This window comes from Populus alba, chromosome 1 (genome assembly GCF_005239225.2).
Source record: "Populus alba chromosome 1, ASM523922v2, whole genome shotgun sequence".
Lineage (NCBI taxonomy): Eukaryota > Viridiplantae > Streptophyta > Magnoliopsida > Malpighiales > Salicaceae > Populus > Populus alba.
In genome coordinates this window covers 22,642,825-22,658,690 of record NC_133284.1, presented here as the reverse complement: position 1 = coordinate 22,658,690, position 15,866 = coordinate 22,642,825, and the positions used below count along the sequence as shown (strand labels likewise).

General features: G+C 32.5%; 1 protein-coding gene across 8 annotated transcripts; it reads right to left on the bottom strand.

Moving 5' to 3' along the window:
• Positions 1 to 1,280: 1,280 nt before the first annotated feature.
• Positions 1,281 to 14,880, bottom strand: LOC118040886 (uncharacterized). Of its 8 annotated transcripts, none has more exons than XM_035047941.2 (7): positions 14,532 to 14,880; positions 13,914 to 14,035; positions 13,055 to 13,144; positions 12,273 to 12,325; positions 7,258 to 7,360; positions 3,106 to 3,211; positions 1,281 to 1,656 (listed from the first exon to the last, which is right to left on the bottom strand). In XM_035047941.2, exons 1-7 carry the CDS (start codon positions 14,773 to 14,775, stop codon positions 1,589 to 1,591), a joined length of 786 nt encoding a protein of 261 aa, XP_034903832.1. In that variant the 5' UTR covers positions 14,776 to 14,880; the 3' UTR covers positions 1,281 to 1,588. The 8 variants fall into 8 exon arrangements, 6 of the variants coding, with proteins under 6 accessions (XP_034903832.1, XP_034903833.1, XP_034903834.1 ...); XM_035047942.2 differs by having other exon boundaries at positions 1,281 to 1,639; positions 14,532 to 14,879; XM_035047943.2 differs by lacking the exon at positions 1,281 to 1,656 and adding an exon at positions 2,224 to 2,369 and having other exon boundaries at positions 14,532 to 14,879.
• Positions 14,881 to 15,866: the final 986 nt, after the last annotated feature.

Genomic DNA, 15,866 nt, shown 5'->3' with positions numbered 1-15,866 from the left:
GGCTAAATTCTCAACCAAATCAATATTAAAAAAATAAAAGCAACAAAAATAATTTTATAAAAAATCATAAAAAAATAAAAAAAATCATAAAAAATAATATAATATAAAAATACAAAAAAAAAAAAAAATACTGTAACAAGCTACAGTTTTGTTAATTCGGCTTCTTATATCGCATTTGTTGCCTTACCTGCCGGATTTCCATGGATCGCTTATATTTGTCTGTCGCTGCCTGCCATAAATATAAACCACTACCAACCAGAAATTTGTTGAGTATTAAACCTCTTAACTCGTATTTTTGTTTCTTTTTTTATTTATTTAATCTGTTTTTCAAATAAATTTTTTTAAAAAATAAATTAATATTTTTTAATAATTTTGATGAAATAATAAAAAAATAAAAAATATTATAATATATTTTTAATTAAAATATACTTTTATAATAACACATTATTAAACACACATTAAATATGCAGGTAGTTGGAAGACCATTTCATCCCTCTCAGTATGGCACCACCTCATTGGATTGGACTTTTAATCGTGGGAACTGATCTACTAAAAGCTTGATATTGTTTTATTAGGTTGACTCATTTTTCAATTATGACGTCTTTACAAATTATAAAGGCTTCCTAAGTCTTTATGAGCAATTATGACGTCTTTACTTATTTTCTTACTTAATGTACGTGGAAATCACTTATTTGAGAGAGAAAAATACAACAATACCCTTTATTTGTTTTATTTAGAAAATCAAATGCACTCAAATTGAAAAAAAGATAAAAATTAAAAACTATATATATATATAATTGAAATCATTCTATAATGATTTACTTGCATCTCTAACTAAAATAAAACTTTTATTAATAACTAGAAAACTATAATCTAAAAATAATTAACCTTTTATTAGTAATTATAACGCTATAACCTAAAAATAATTAGTTGTTTAATCATTTTAACACGAGGAAAGTCCTTATTAATGATCAATTTCCAGCTTTAAATGGCCAAAAATGGGAGAGCTCCGCTAATTATTTATTTATTTATTTATAGGGATCCTTTCGTTTCTGAGGGTGGGAAATCATCGTAATTCATTCCTATGCTTTAATTGGACGAAGCTACATTTAATTTGAGTAGGAGGATGACACTTCATCTATACGAATTCCCTTCTCCCATCTCCATTTCTGAAGGGAACAACTATTTAACACCATAGATTTCTGGTTTGTATTGCCCAAATGATAGGAAAAATACCAGGGCAGGCCTCATCGTCGGAGTCATACAAAATAAAAAGAAAAAAAAAAAAGATTTTGCTCTTTAATATCCAGAAAAATCTCAAAATATATACGGTCATTTTGATGATTTCATCATTCATAGTTCCTGTTGGATAAATTGGTTCCACCGCAATTCCAACCGCGAGCATAAACTTCTCAAAATGATTCAACATAAGACAGCACCGAATGACTAGTTTCACATCTTACCTATTTTTGAGTACCTTGCTTCAAGTTACGCACGTGCAAGAAGAAAGGATCGCCGTAAACTCTCTAAATGGTGTTTCATTGCTACCCTGCTTGCCAAACTTTTGTTGTTTTCCAAACGATCCAAACTACTGTAGTTCACACTGAAGAGTCTCATTCCTTCCTTGGACCATCAGCCACTGCATGGGGTAAACATCTAAACAACGTCTAGAGTGAGAAAATCAGTTGATAATCAGGAAAGGATATCAAACCAAAAGGCAGTTCTATGAGCGAAAGATAGAGATGGAAGGTTCATAGTTTGGAGCTAAAGGTGCATGTGATCTGGAGAGATGTTGATTTTCATTATGCAGAACCAGTTTACAAGCCCGGAGACTGGAGACAAATCTAAAATGCCTGGTGCGGCAAGTGAACAAGTTCTTCAGATGATAATAAATAGGGCTTGGAAGGGAAGCTAATTAGAGTAGGACCAAGCTATCATGAAATAAAATCGGGGTAATGAAGCAGATCCCCTAGATATGCTTGAGCTTCGAAGAAAGGAAATATATGGTCGTTGAATGATCGGAGTAGTCATTGAGGTTGAGTAGAAAGAAAACTAAAAAGTACCATTCAGAGCTTCGGATGCAATACTGCATTGCTGAGATTAAGAGTTGAATATCAGCCTCAGAGCATAATACACAATGTGGAAACATTGATTACACCAGAAGATATGCAGTTCCAATCAGTTTGACAACGTCAGTCGAAGGAAAAAATTCTCTATTTTTTACTCCAGGCTTGACTTTATAAGCTCCTTCAGTAGGAGAGGAATTAAGCATTAAAAGAGGAAGGCAAGCCGAAAAGTATTATCTTCGGAAGCTGGAATATTTCTTGGAAAATCAGTACTCGTTATTCTGGATTATGCAAGCTTCAAGGCTGTGCTAGAAATGGTAAAAAACGCCTCCTGGTCCTTAAGCAATTACTTGGAAATGCAGTTTACGTTAGCTTGCCTAGTACTAACCCCACATTACATAATAAAAAGGCCTAAAATTCTTAGAAAGATGGGAAAGACCACGTGAGAGAAACAGAAGAGAGTAATTATTAGGCAGATTAGGTCTACAAACTCACTTAAAGACTAGGCCACTAGTGAAATAACATGTGGATGGATTCATACAATAATCACGAATTAGTTCATTCATTTTTTATACACGTGTCATGTCATTAATGGCTTAGTCTATCAGTAGCGAGTTGGTAGGCTAAGTCTACTACCATACAATGTCTCAATAAGAGGAGGATGCCGGGCAATGATACAAGCCCCAGTTGATGGAGACGCTACTAATGGTTAGATGATCATGCCAACACAAGAATTATAAAAAAGGATGACTTGCCAGTGAGCATGTAGAACAAGGAATATGCAAATAGACGGTGCAATATTTGCATGGCATGTTAGGAGGAATAGAAGATGCTACACAGTATGTAAGGGGAGTGAGGATAAGAGAAACAAAAGTGTACACCTAGAGAGATAAGGCGAGTGCAAAGAAGAGCCAAAAAGATCCCTATTTCATGTTTATCATGCCATCATGGCACAAGTTTACAAATGTTAGGAGGTAAGGTGCTCCATATAAATTCGATTTTACAAACAAGAAAGGTGCACTCTAGATAGTTGACTTACTATTTTCTTCCTCCAGAATCATTTGTGTAGAAGAATCAGTTGAGAATCCCAACTTTAGCATGACTTCTTCCAAACGACTTACATTTGTCAGGTAGAGAAAACCGACCTATAATATGCAAAGTGTAAATTAAAACATGCCAAGAACAGATTTCTCAAGTATAAATTAAAACAAGCCAAGAACATATTTCTCAATCATGAATAATGACTCCAGGACATGAGCAAGAAAATTGGATAAGAAATCAATCAAACAAGGAGGTAATAGGTAATCATCACATATGACTATACCAAATGGCTCAATAAAAAATAAGTTAACTCTGCACCAACTTATAACAGTTTCTACATCAAGCATTTGGATGCCAAAATAGTGGGATATTTCCCTGCCAACGTGATTATATATACCTCCTTTCCACAACAAAATGATGAATTTGACAGTGTGTTGCAGAAGGATAGAATTAAGGTTTTCAAGTCTCAAAGTTGCAACCCAAATGTAGAGAAAATTCTGAACTTGAAGTTCTAAAGAGATTTCTGAATTCAATAGTATTCATCTTAATCTCTCGTATGAAAAAAATACATGAAGTTGTTTATGTAAAAACTTAAACTGGCCTAAGACCTATTTAGGAAAAAACAAAACAAAACAAAACTACTCTAACTCCTAGCTAGGAAAATGAAATTAAAACTTAACCTAACTAGGATATAAATTCCAACATAACTAGGAAAATTAAATATAATTCACAAGTGGATCACGGTCAATCAATTATGGTCAATTATAGTTGATAATCGATCATGGGCAATTGATCTTGGGCGATTATGATTGATTTTCAATCATGATCGAATATAGAGAGAAGAACTTGATGTGACCAGACCTTTTTTTAGGTTTTGCTTTGTCTATTTCATTCATAATTGAATTTACTAAACATTCTATTTGTGAAAAACTCAACCTCGAGTCAATGTTTAAATTTTGATACAGTGATTCATCACCGTAACTAGATAAATATCATTAACATTGAAAGTCTTAGAATAACCATAGTTTCTAGTAAATTGATAATACAAGCATTGTTATTGATCTTACTTATTATGCTATAATCATACTCTATTGCTACACCTTGCTATATGTCCCTAGTAGAAATATGTCCCTGCATAGAAATACAATCACTCTATCTCCTTTAAACGCACTCTATCTCCTTTAAACGCTTTAGCCTGACAATTTTATAAACAACCTCCTCATATTTGGTGTTGGTTTGCTGCAACTTTTATCTCAACTTAGCATGTATAGCTTGTGCATTTATATCCATCATTTTAGCAATAGTACTATATCCAACACTTTAGTGGTACAAGATCAAGTACATGTCTAGGACACTGCATATACACCATATCAAATGGAGATTTTTATATAGCAATGTGTTTAGTGTTGTAGCATGCAAATTTTGCTTCTTCCAATGCACAATCCCACTACTTTAGGTCTGTCTCCACAAATGCTGCTAATTAAATTATTACATGTCTGTTTAAGTCTTTATATGTCCATCTGTTTGCGGTCTATGCTACTAAATTGTAAAGATTAATCATACATCCTCCACAAAGTTTGCCAAAAATGATTAAGGAACGTGTTGTGTCATTCAGAAACAAGGTAGTCCAAGTACAAAATCCATAGACAAGCTTGTTCATAAATTTTTAAGAATAGACAAACATATATAAACTCGTATTTTGTGTTTTCCCTTTGACAAATTGACAAATATAACATCTTTGCACAAACTTACCAATATCTCGTCTCAAATAAGGCCAATAACAGCATTCATAGTTTTCTTTCGTTCTAAGTGACCAGTCAAGCCCCCTTTATGTACATCCCGAATCATCTTCTCTCATAATGAAAATCAAGGAATGCAAAGTTGATCACCTCTTATCAAGAATTCATGATGAATGTGAAAATCATCATGGGTAGGTTTTACATTTCTTTCATATTTCACCAAAATCCTCACCATGCTCATTTAACAAGACTTTCAAACAATTGAATCCAACCTTGTACACAATTCTACTTAAAGCATCATCAACTCCATTTTGGATTCTAACCTTATACACAATTCTGATTGGAAACCGTTGCATATTGAAGCAATACGATTAAACAAAATTTTAAGCCCAATTATCTATTGTATTAACATGACTATATTATATTATGGTTTATTATAGGCCCATTAGGGTTAACTATCTTTTACTATATATATGTAACACATACATTATGAATGATAAAACAATCTTTTTTCTCCTTTTCCTCGTTAGTTCTCTCCGATTCTATTATGTTATCAAAGCCTAATTTCTGAAATCTATGAACCATTAATCTTTGCATTAAAAAAGTGATTTTCAGTAGCAATCTTTATTTTTTTCCCTCTTCTTCATCTCATCTTACAACTACTATTTCAAGCCTATTGCATGACTGCACACACATAGCTACTTTAGAAAACATGTCTTCCACATCACAACCCATGACAAATCTCTCTTTAGCATTGCCACACTATCAATCCTAATGGTGTCAGTTTTATCTCTATCAACCTTAATTGAGTCAGTAGTTGCAACCTCCAACATGCTCATTACCATCTCTTTTTGAAACTTATAAATAACAACCATATCTTTTGAAAAACTTAGGTTTAGCCCTTTCTAATTGGCCAATGATTATTTAAATTTGTACATGGCAGTCATCCTTACCCTGCCAAAACCATCATCACCAATAGCACCATAGAAATCAATCTAGCCTATACCATATGGGTACAATAGGATCAACTACTCATAAGCACACTAATTACCTCCCTTTCTACTAAGGTGTTGTCTTTCAATAATGGTTGTACCACATCTCATGCTGTTTGGAGCACTCTAACATGATCACATCAACACCAATCTTCCCCTTCGTAACATGCATTATGTCTATGCACTTTTCCTTGATTGAAATGCATCAGAAACCTAATGAAAATATCACAACATACTTACAACATGGAAAGGTTTATAGTGATGAACTTGTAGCTGTTGGTAAAGCTCTTGATCCTTCATATTTCAACATTTACCTATTCAAAGGGATTCGTTCAAAGTTTTAAGAATTTTGTAACTACTCTTACAATTTAGATAAAACTTCACTAATGCACTCCTTATTGTTAAACCATGAGTTATCAATAGGAAATTTTTTAAGCACCTTTCTATTCGGCAAGACAATGATACCAAGACCCTTTATCCAGTAGCTCACCTTGCCCAATCCATTGCACCTTAACATTTAGTTTTTAATAAACATTTTCCTTTGTCATCATCTTTTTTTTATATTGTACTGCTTGTCCTATGGTCAAATCTAGTAGATCAACTTTACATCCTTAAGAACATGCAAGTACCGCTGCTCTAGATTTAATATTTAGTAATGATTAGGCACTTCGTCCACTTTCTTGGTTAAATGGTATCGTTATTTTGTTATTTTTATGGATCATTTTGCTATATTCATTGGTTTTATCCTATACATGTTAAATTAGAAGTTTATGACATTTTTATTACAAGTTCTCAAACCATGAGGTTACAACCCGAAACTATAAAGAATTCTGAACTCCAAGTTTTGAAGAAATTTCTAAAGTCTAAGCATATGAAAATAATACATGGAACTATATATATAAAAACTTAAATTGGCCAATTAACCTATTTAGGAAAAACCAAAACCAAACAAAACTTTAACTTCTAACTAGGAAAATCAAATTAAAATTTTATAACCTAACTAGTAAATAAATTCTACCAGAATTAGGAAAAATAAATACAATTCACAACTGGATCTAGGTAAATCAATCATAGTTGATCATGATTGACGTCAATCATTATCGATTATCAAGCGCACACTTTGACACCACCAATTTTTTTCTTGAGTTTTGCTTAGTCTACGTGATCCATAATTTAATCTACAAAATGTTCCACACCATAATTTATGCTAACCAAATTCATTCTTGAAGAAAACTATAGCAATAAAAGAAATTATAGTGCAAATACCATACACTATCATTTTGCTAAAAAGATTGCTAATGTTCTTTAAGCATTTCCATTTATAAAGACAATAGAGTCCAGAATTAACCAAATTCCATTCGAAGAGTATATTATATTATGCTTATATCCTATTAAAACCAAAAAATATGGGATACTGACTAATGTTTCCAGTGAAGATGCTCGGTTGTAAACTGCTATCCCAACACGTCTTTTTGTCCGTGTTTTAGTCGAACCTACATTCTTTCCCCAACGAAGAATAAGCCTACATTAAAAAGTTTCAAAAGGCCACAATCAATAACAATATTTTAAAAATCATACTATCACCATGAAAGTTAAGGTACATTTCATTAAAGTTCACAACAAATAATTTTGCTTCAAGGAATTATGACAATTACTAGAAATGCATCAGGTTAACTAACATCTCTCATCACCCACAACAAAAATATATATTCACTGACAACAATAATTTTTGACACGACATCATATAACATGGATAAAAAACTAGGATTCTCAAGCTCTAAAGTTATAACAAAAAACCATAGAAAAATAGAGAACTAATATTTTTTTAAAAAAATAAAATTCAATAATTTGATCTAGAGAAATGGTCTACAAGGTTATTTAAATACAAGAAAAATATTCTAATTAGTAAAATTCTAATTAAATTAAAAGTATAATCTAAATAGGAAAATAAAGAAAATCTCGAGCAGCAACTTCTAGGCCAAATTAGACTATGTTCTGAACTCAAATGAAGTTGTCTTTTAAATTTCTGACAGAATTCAAGCTTGGCCCAATGGTAGAATCCAAAGTTATGGTTATTTTTATATCTGTTCACCATTCGATAAGCATAATAGCTTTTGATACAACATATAATGTGAATAAAAACTAAGGTTCTCAAGCCCTAAAGAAATAGTTAGAAACTAGACAAATAGAGAGAAATGATATTTTTTGCAAAAAGAAATTTCAAATTCAATGATTTGATATGAAAAAATAGTCTACAAGGTTATTTAAATACAAGAAAAATGTCACAATTAGTAAAATCCTAGTTCAATTAAAAGTCATAATTTAAATACAAAAAAAAATAAAATCAAAATACAACATGAAAAATAAAGAAAATCATGAGTTGTAACTTCTAAGCTAAATTTGGATATGTTCCCGAACTTATATAAAGCTGTATTTTATAGTCTATAGATAAAAGGGCTTGTAGAATCATCTCGAAAAGTTTGACCCCGATCTATTGATCAAATCTAAAGTTATGGTTGCTTTTATATCCGCTAACAACAATTTGATAAGCAAAATAGCTTTTGACTCAACATATTCCGTGAATAAAAACTTTGATTCTTGAGCCATAAGGTTACAACCAGAAATAATAGAGAAATAGAGAGAAAACTGATGTATTTTGAAAAAAAAATTGAAATTCAATAATTTGATCTAGAAAAATAGTCTATACAAATGACCAGTCAAGCCTCCTCCATACGAATCCCGAATCACCTTCTCTCATTGTAAAGAACAAGGAATGCAAAGTTAATTACCTCTCATCAAGAATTCATCATGAATGTGAAAGTCACCACCATGCAAGTTCTAACTCTAACACTTCTCTCATAACTTATCAAAATCCGCATCGTGTTCATACAACTCTTTTAAACAATCAAACCCAATGAACTCCCTTTTTAAAGTAACAACAAGGTTGTTCTTCTACTCAAAGCATCAATTAATCTATTATGAACTCCAACCTTATACAAAATTCTGTTTGAGAACTTTTGCAAATAAGTTACCCATCTTGCATGCATGTCATTATTTATTCTTTTTTTACTGTGTAAAAATTTTAGCGCCTCATGATTAGAATACAACATAAACTCCTTGCATATCAGATATTGCTCCCACTTTTTCAGAGTTTGAAAGACAACATAGAACTCCTTATCATATATGGACAACTCATTCAAGCATCACTCTTCTCACTAAAGAATGCCACAAGTCTCTTTTATTAGGATAGTACACCACCAACTCCAACACCACAATCATCACATTCGACCTTAAAAATTTTGTTAAAATTCAATAGTGCCAAAACCAAAGCACTACTTAATTTTTCTTTGATAAAAACAAAGTTATTTTTTTGTCTCATCTCTCTAATCAAACTTTCATTTCTTCATGCATTTAGTAATTGATGCAACTATGTTATTGAGCTATCATATGAAACGTCGATACAAGGTAGCAAATTCATGGAAACTACACACCTCATTGATTGTTTCAAGGACTGGCCAATTTTTAATAGCCCTAACTTTTTCCTCATTAACATGTATGTCATTTGCACCAACAAAAAAGCCTAAAAAAAGTAGTTTATCCATCATAAAACTACACTTTTCAAATTCACATATAGTATATTTCCCAATAAAACCTTCAGCATTAAAAGTCTCACGTGGTCAATTTCAAAACTATTATAAATCAAAATATCATCAAAATATACAGCTACATATTCGTTTATAAAAGGACGTAAAACCTTATTCATCAATCTCATGAAAGTGCTCAGCATATTAGACAATCTGAAAGGCATAACCAACAACTTATACAATCCTTTATTTGTCTTGAACGCTTTTTTTAACTCATCCCCCGGTGGAATTTAGATATAATGATATTCACTCCTCAAATCAATCTTTGCAAAAAATGCCGCTCCCTATAACTGATCAAGCAGTATGTCATCTAACCAAGGAATTGAAAACTTGTAACCTACAATTATTTTGTTGATGACACAACTATCCACACACATATGCCAACTACTATCCTACTTCGGGTCAACTTCATTAGGTTAACACTATTCACCCTTGTCTTATGAACTGATCCTTCGATCACATTAACCTATTTTTATCTCTTACAATCATTGAAATGGTGCCCTACCTCCCCATATTTAAAGCAATTGCCCATCATTGGCTTGACATAGGGGTTGCTTGGTTGGTTCTTATCAACTTGCCTTCTCGAAGCTTTGTCAAGTTTAGCAATGTCTGGTCTTGTTGGAGGTTGTTTTGATGCTTGTATTGCCTTTCCCTTATAAATGGTGCTGAATTTGTTTACTTCATTATACGACCTCTTAAAATGATCGAATTTTTCGTTACCACTAGCCCTCTCTTTCATCAACATCTCAGCCTTTAATGTTATATTCCTTGCCTTAGCAAGTGTATACAACATTTGTACTTCAATCTTATCTTGGATTGTTGGTTTATGCCCCTTCAAAAATCTTGCCACCTATTGATTCTCCGTCTATTAAAATGAATTATGTTCTACCAGCCTTTGAAACTCAACATTATATTTGGTGATGGATTTATTTTCTTGCGAACAATTTTGATATTGTTTAAACAAGTATTGCTCGTAATCAAGTGAGAAATCTTTCATGCATCATCTGCCTCATAAATGTCCATGATATAACAGGTTGTCTCCCCTCTTTTAATCGTGTGTTCATTTAACACTTGCACCAAAAAGAAGCTTTGCCTTTTATGTTATACAAGAATAGTTTCATCATCTTCTTTTCCGTGATACCTTTGTATTCCTTAACCGATCACATTCAGCGATCCAATCAAAGAACTCTTCTATGTCCAAATCTCCATTGAACATAGGAATTTTTACCTTTATTTGAAACTTGTTCACTCATTCTCTCATATGGTGGTGCTTTTTCTTGGCATGCCCCTATAACCCCCATTGAGTCTGATTTCACCAACACCATCCACTTAGACAATTGGTTATCTAGGTGAATCCTTAGGAATAGATATGGGGATAGGCTTGTCCCGAGTTAAGTCTCCAAGCATGTTCCTCTCCTCTTTGTGATCTCTATTTGTGCCTCTCATTAAACAAACTAGATTTACCATGCTATTTGACACTATTGTTATTGTTTGCTCTAAACAATCTAGTTTATGCTCCTGAGCCTACACAATACCCTAGATGACCTCCACTCCTGCATCACGAGGTGGGTTACTACTGTCTCCGTCCATCAAACAGACCAACCTGCTCTAATGATGTGGTACATAGCATGGATAAAAACTAGAGTTCTCCGGCCCTAAGGTTATAGCTAGAAAATATAGAGAAAAGTTTGATATATTATGAAAAGTTTGAAATTCAATAATTTGATTCGAAAAAAATAGTCTACAAAGTTGTTTAAATACAAGAAAAACATCTTAATTAGTAAAATCCTAATTAAATTAAAATTTTTAATCTAAATAGAAATAAATCCAAATACTACAAGGAAAATAAAGAGAATCTTGAACAGTAACTTGTTGGCTAAATTTGGGCATGTTCCCAAAATTAGATGAATCTTTCTTCTAAACCTATTGGTAACAGAACCTTTAGAATCAGTTGGCAAAATTTGAGTCTGCTCCAACAGTCAGATCTAAAGTTATGGCTATTTTATCAAGCTACGCATTTGATGTGTTCAAGCTTCTTTACGGGTTTGGCCTTGTCTATCTAATCTATAAACATATTCACAACACATTCCACATCACTTTTCCCCTTTTTTAAGAAATAATAATTAATCACCTCTCAAAACTGTCACACCTAAATAAGATAATATGCTATATAAGCACAACTACTGCAATTATCAAACAAATATGTTTTTTAGTTTCATGAATCTCAATAAATAGGTTTGCAATAGAAGTTACATCCTTAGGAAGAATTAATCGGAATGACTCATAGGGATTTTGAATGGAAATATCTTATGATTCATCACCACGTAAACCAGATGGCATTTGACCTCTCTACCAAGTAATATCTCATGCAACTCAAACCAAGATCCTTTCCTACTATTCAATTTTAGAAGTCTTATCCATTTTCATCTTCTGAAAGAGACTTGAAGTTCTCTACTGCTCAGCCAAAATGCCAAGTAAACATTCTCCAACCAAGTCAGCCATTTCACTACAAAAGGTGCAACCTTACATGGAACATGTGCTCTTGGCATAAAAAATAGAAGGGTGCCCAGAATTCCAAGTAGAGTTCAACACCCACTTTTAGATCAAGGGATAAAGGAAAGCACAAGAAGTCAAATTTAGAAGATCATACATGTCTGATTTATTTAAGAAAAAATTAAGAACCATCATCAACCGCTCTTTTTCTAGTTTTGATTTGAAGGAGAGCAAGCATGTAAGGGTTTATGTCAGCAGATAAAAACAGAATAAATGAACAAAAATTATTCTACATACCTTTCTTCCTCTGATAGGTAATTATCATTAAGAAGCTTCTGGAGCAATGCGTCCTGATTGCAGCAATCAAATATATTAGAATTTGAGCTTGAGCAACCACAAAGAAATCACATAATAATGAATTGAAAAAAAGAAGAAGTGGGGCATCAAGCAACCCTTCATACAGGCCCAATGCCAGGGAACGCCAAGGAGGAAAAAGAGAAATAAAACCAATCGTGAACTAAGTGAACATCAAACCATTTTAAATCCTTTATTGCCAAAAAAACACTGCCAAGCTCCTAAAACTACATAAGGGATCAGGAAGAAAAAACTTCAGAATAAAGTAGAATCCAAAACAGTATGAGAAAGAGATGCTATTTCATACGAATCATAACCTTAAAGTCCTTTGCCACCATATACAACTTGCATACTCCATAACTGAAAATACAATTGGTTAGCATATTTTCTTGTTCTTCTTATCAGATCATGCATACTAACTAAAGTTCACTGACGACAGCCAAGGCTGACCACCGTATCTGTAGAAGTTAGAATAATGAGGGATACAAAGGGTAGAAGATGAGAAGTTTGAGTTAAGTAAAATCTACTTCGTCGACCCCAAAAAATAGAAAAGAGGGATATCGGACAAGATTACAGATTTGTTACTTGATTGGACAAGAAATAGCATATCTTACCCATAGAAAAATCTCCATGTAAGAAATAGAAAAATTTTGAAGCAAAATTGAAAGAAAGAAAAGAAAAGAAAAGAAAAGAAAAGAGAGAATATTGTGTAGGAAATATTGTACCTGTGCTTCACAGCGTACAACTGCCATCACACGGTCATTATGTTCCTCAATACTCAATGGAGGAAACAAAAAGTGCCTACGAGCATATAGCTACATCATATAACAACCAGTAGAGTCAGATGTATGGGAAGGTTAAATATGCTGAAAAAACAGCAATTGTGTTAGTAAACGTAAAATATATCATGCACCTTGTAAGCATGTGTTCAGAAACAAGTTAGCTCATTTACATGAGTTATTAACCATGTAAATATAATATGCCTTCTCAGTTAATCATCTAAACAAGTCATTAACCACTATATCTGCTAATACGTTAAATGAGTTCATCATGCCTTAATGCCTAGTGATCTTGCCAACATCATGAGTTATTCTATTTTTATTTTTACCAACAGGTAAAGCCATTAATGTGTGATTCAGCGTTGTACCCACCAGCACAATAAACATAAGACTCGTATAATGCCAAAAGAAGGTGCAAGGCAGCTCATTTACATGGATGCGTACAAAACAAGTGCCAGAAAAATAATAAAAACCTAAAAACAATTAAACGATCTGAAATTCAAAAATAAAAGGGGAGTGCTGAATACAAAATGAATCTGATTAGAATGCAAGGGTAATCTGAAAAACACCACCGTGAATCCATGAGCAGGATGCCATGCATCTGCAAACATTCTACCGTTCCATTTCTGATAAGTAAGCATCATATAAAGCATTGATACACAATTTTGCAAGCACAACACATCTCCATGTTTACCCTCCAAATTATGACTATCCTCTCACTATAACAAAATGTAAAATGCGTATATATGATGCATATGAAAGTCCAAAATGGTGATTAAATGAAACAAGCAAAATTAGAACATACCTCGAATATACTATCACCAATATATGCCAAAGTCGCAGCATTAAACACTGATCGAGGCTTCTCCACTTTGGGCGGACTCGGTAGCCACCTCTCATATCCCAGATATGAATCATTCAATTGTTCTACAATTTCACATAAATTCCAATTAAAAAGTTAAAAAATCCCAATTGAAAAGGATAAAAATAAATGAATCCTTCATTTGATCATCGATACATGTTAGGAATGATAAATCATTAATCTGCATTTAAACAGTTAATAAGAAAATTTTCCAATGCAATATACACATAGAAGCATATTATATGTGGGATCCTTTATACAGGTTTCCATTAAATGCTCTATTGTCTATCATTTCCTTTCCTTGGTTATTTATCTGAGCAACTAACCAAAGTGTAAAAGAGAAGACCAAAATAACATAATCTTGGCAATCCTAGAAAACCCATTAACACCAATAACAAGCAAGTTTTTTTTTTATTATTATTGGCTGCATTCTCCTTATCCATTAACCACAACACCATGAGAAACAAAAGCCCTCCATTTCTTACACGCATATATGATAAATAAGAGGCCTGAGGAACATGAGTAATGAGAGAGAGAAACAAATGTGAAACTGAGGAGTACCTTGAACAATAACATTCTTGCGTTTGAGAAGCCCAGAAACTGTCTGAGCAGTTAAAGTGACAGTTGAGGAGGGAGCAGTACTTGGGGGAACAAAATTGTTGGGTTTAGGATTGAGGTTTTTGAAGGGGTTTCTCGGAGCATTGGGATTGTAAGGGAGTCTTTGTTGAGTGTCCACTGAAGCAGCTCTTACTCTTACTCTTCTAGATAACACATCCACATTCATGCATCCTACTGCTGTTGCCATTTGCTCCTTGTTTTTTCGGTTTGGATAGGACAGAGGAGTGTTTGGCTGTTGGGTTCGATCGGTTCTATTTGAGCCTTCTTCAAGTCGGTTTAATGGCGTCCTTATACTATTATGATCGTGTTAAAATTTGTCCCTCCCAAGCTTTTAAAAGAGTTCCTCTATATTTGGAATAATTGAATTCAATTTAAATATTTTAATAAGATCTCATGTTAGAATATTTTGAGTAAATTTCAAATGGAATTCAATAATTAAAAATAGTATGAAAATAAACCAAAGGCTAATCCCCTCAAATGAATTCAATTTAGAGATTTTAATAAAATATCATATTTGGGATTATTTTTAGTGTTAAGAACTAATCTCAAATAAAAATCAATATTAAAAAATAGTACAAAAATAAATTAGAGATGTTGCCTTTAATTTACAACACTAAAGAGGAGAAATTGATGTTGCTTCTTCAAAATATTTATTTACCCATTTGGTTGAGATATTTTTGAAGGAATAATATGAAAGTGATGAGGATAATATAGAAAATAAAATTAACTGAACTCTAGTATTTTCAAACATGTGAATTCAACTTATTTATAATTGAATTTAAAATAAATGCTATAATTGAATTTAATTACAGTAGAGAATTGGTCTTAAACAACTTGTTAACTATAATTAGTTGAGATCTTGAACAAACAATTTCTAAAATCATAAGATTTTTCAAACTACATAAAATAATCAGTAATAAGATATATACAATGTAAAAAGCTATAAACTTTGTGTACTATATTGTTATCAACAATAAAAAATAATTATATTTACCTTGCAATTGAATTTATAAGGAAACACAAACTATAAGGTTGAATAAACCGTCAATACATGCAGGAAATACTTTAAAGAAGAAAAATAAATATTGTTTTTGTTTTTGCGTTATGGTTACCTTGATAAGTTTAGACTTGGTGAGTGTTTTATTTTAGTGTTATAGTATATTTTTCAAATTATTTTTTGCTTAAGATGTCCTTGTCAAAGAACTACGCCACTTGAATCAAGTTAGATTAACATAATGCAACTTCTTAACCTGACTGACAAGCTTCAATATGAGCTTC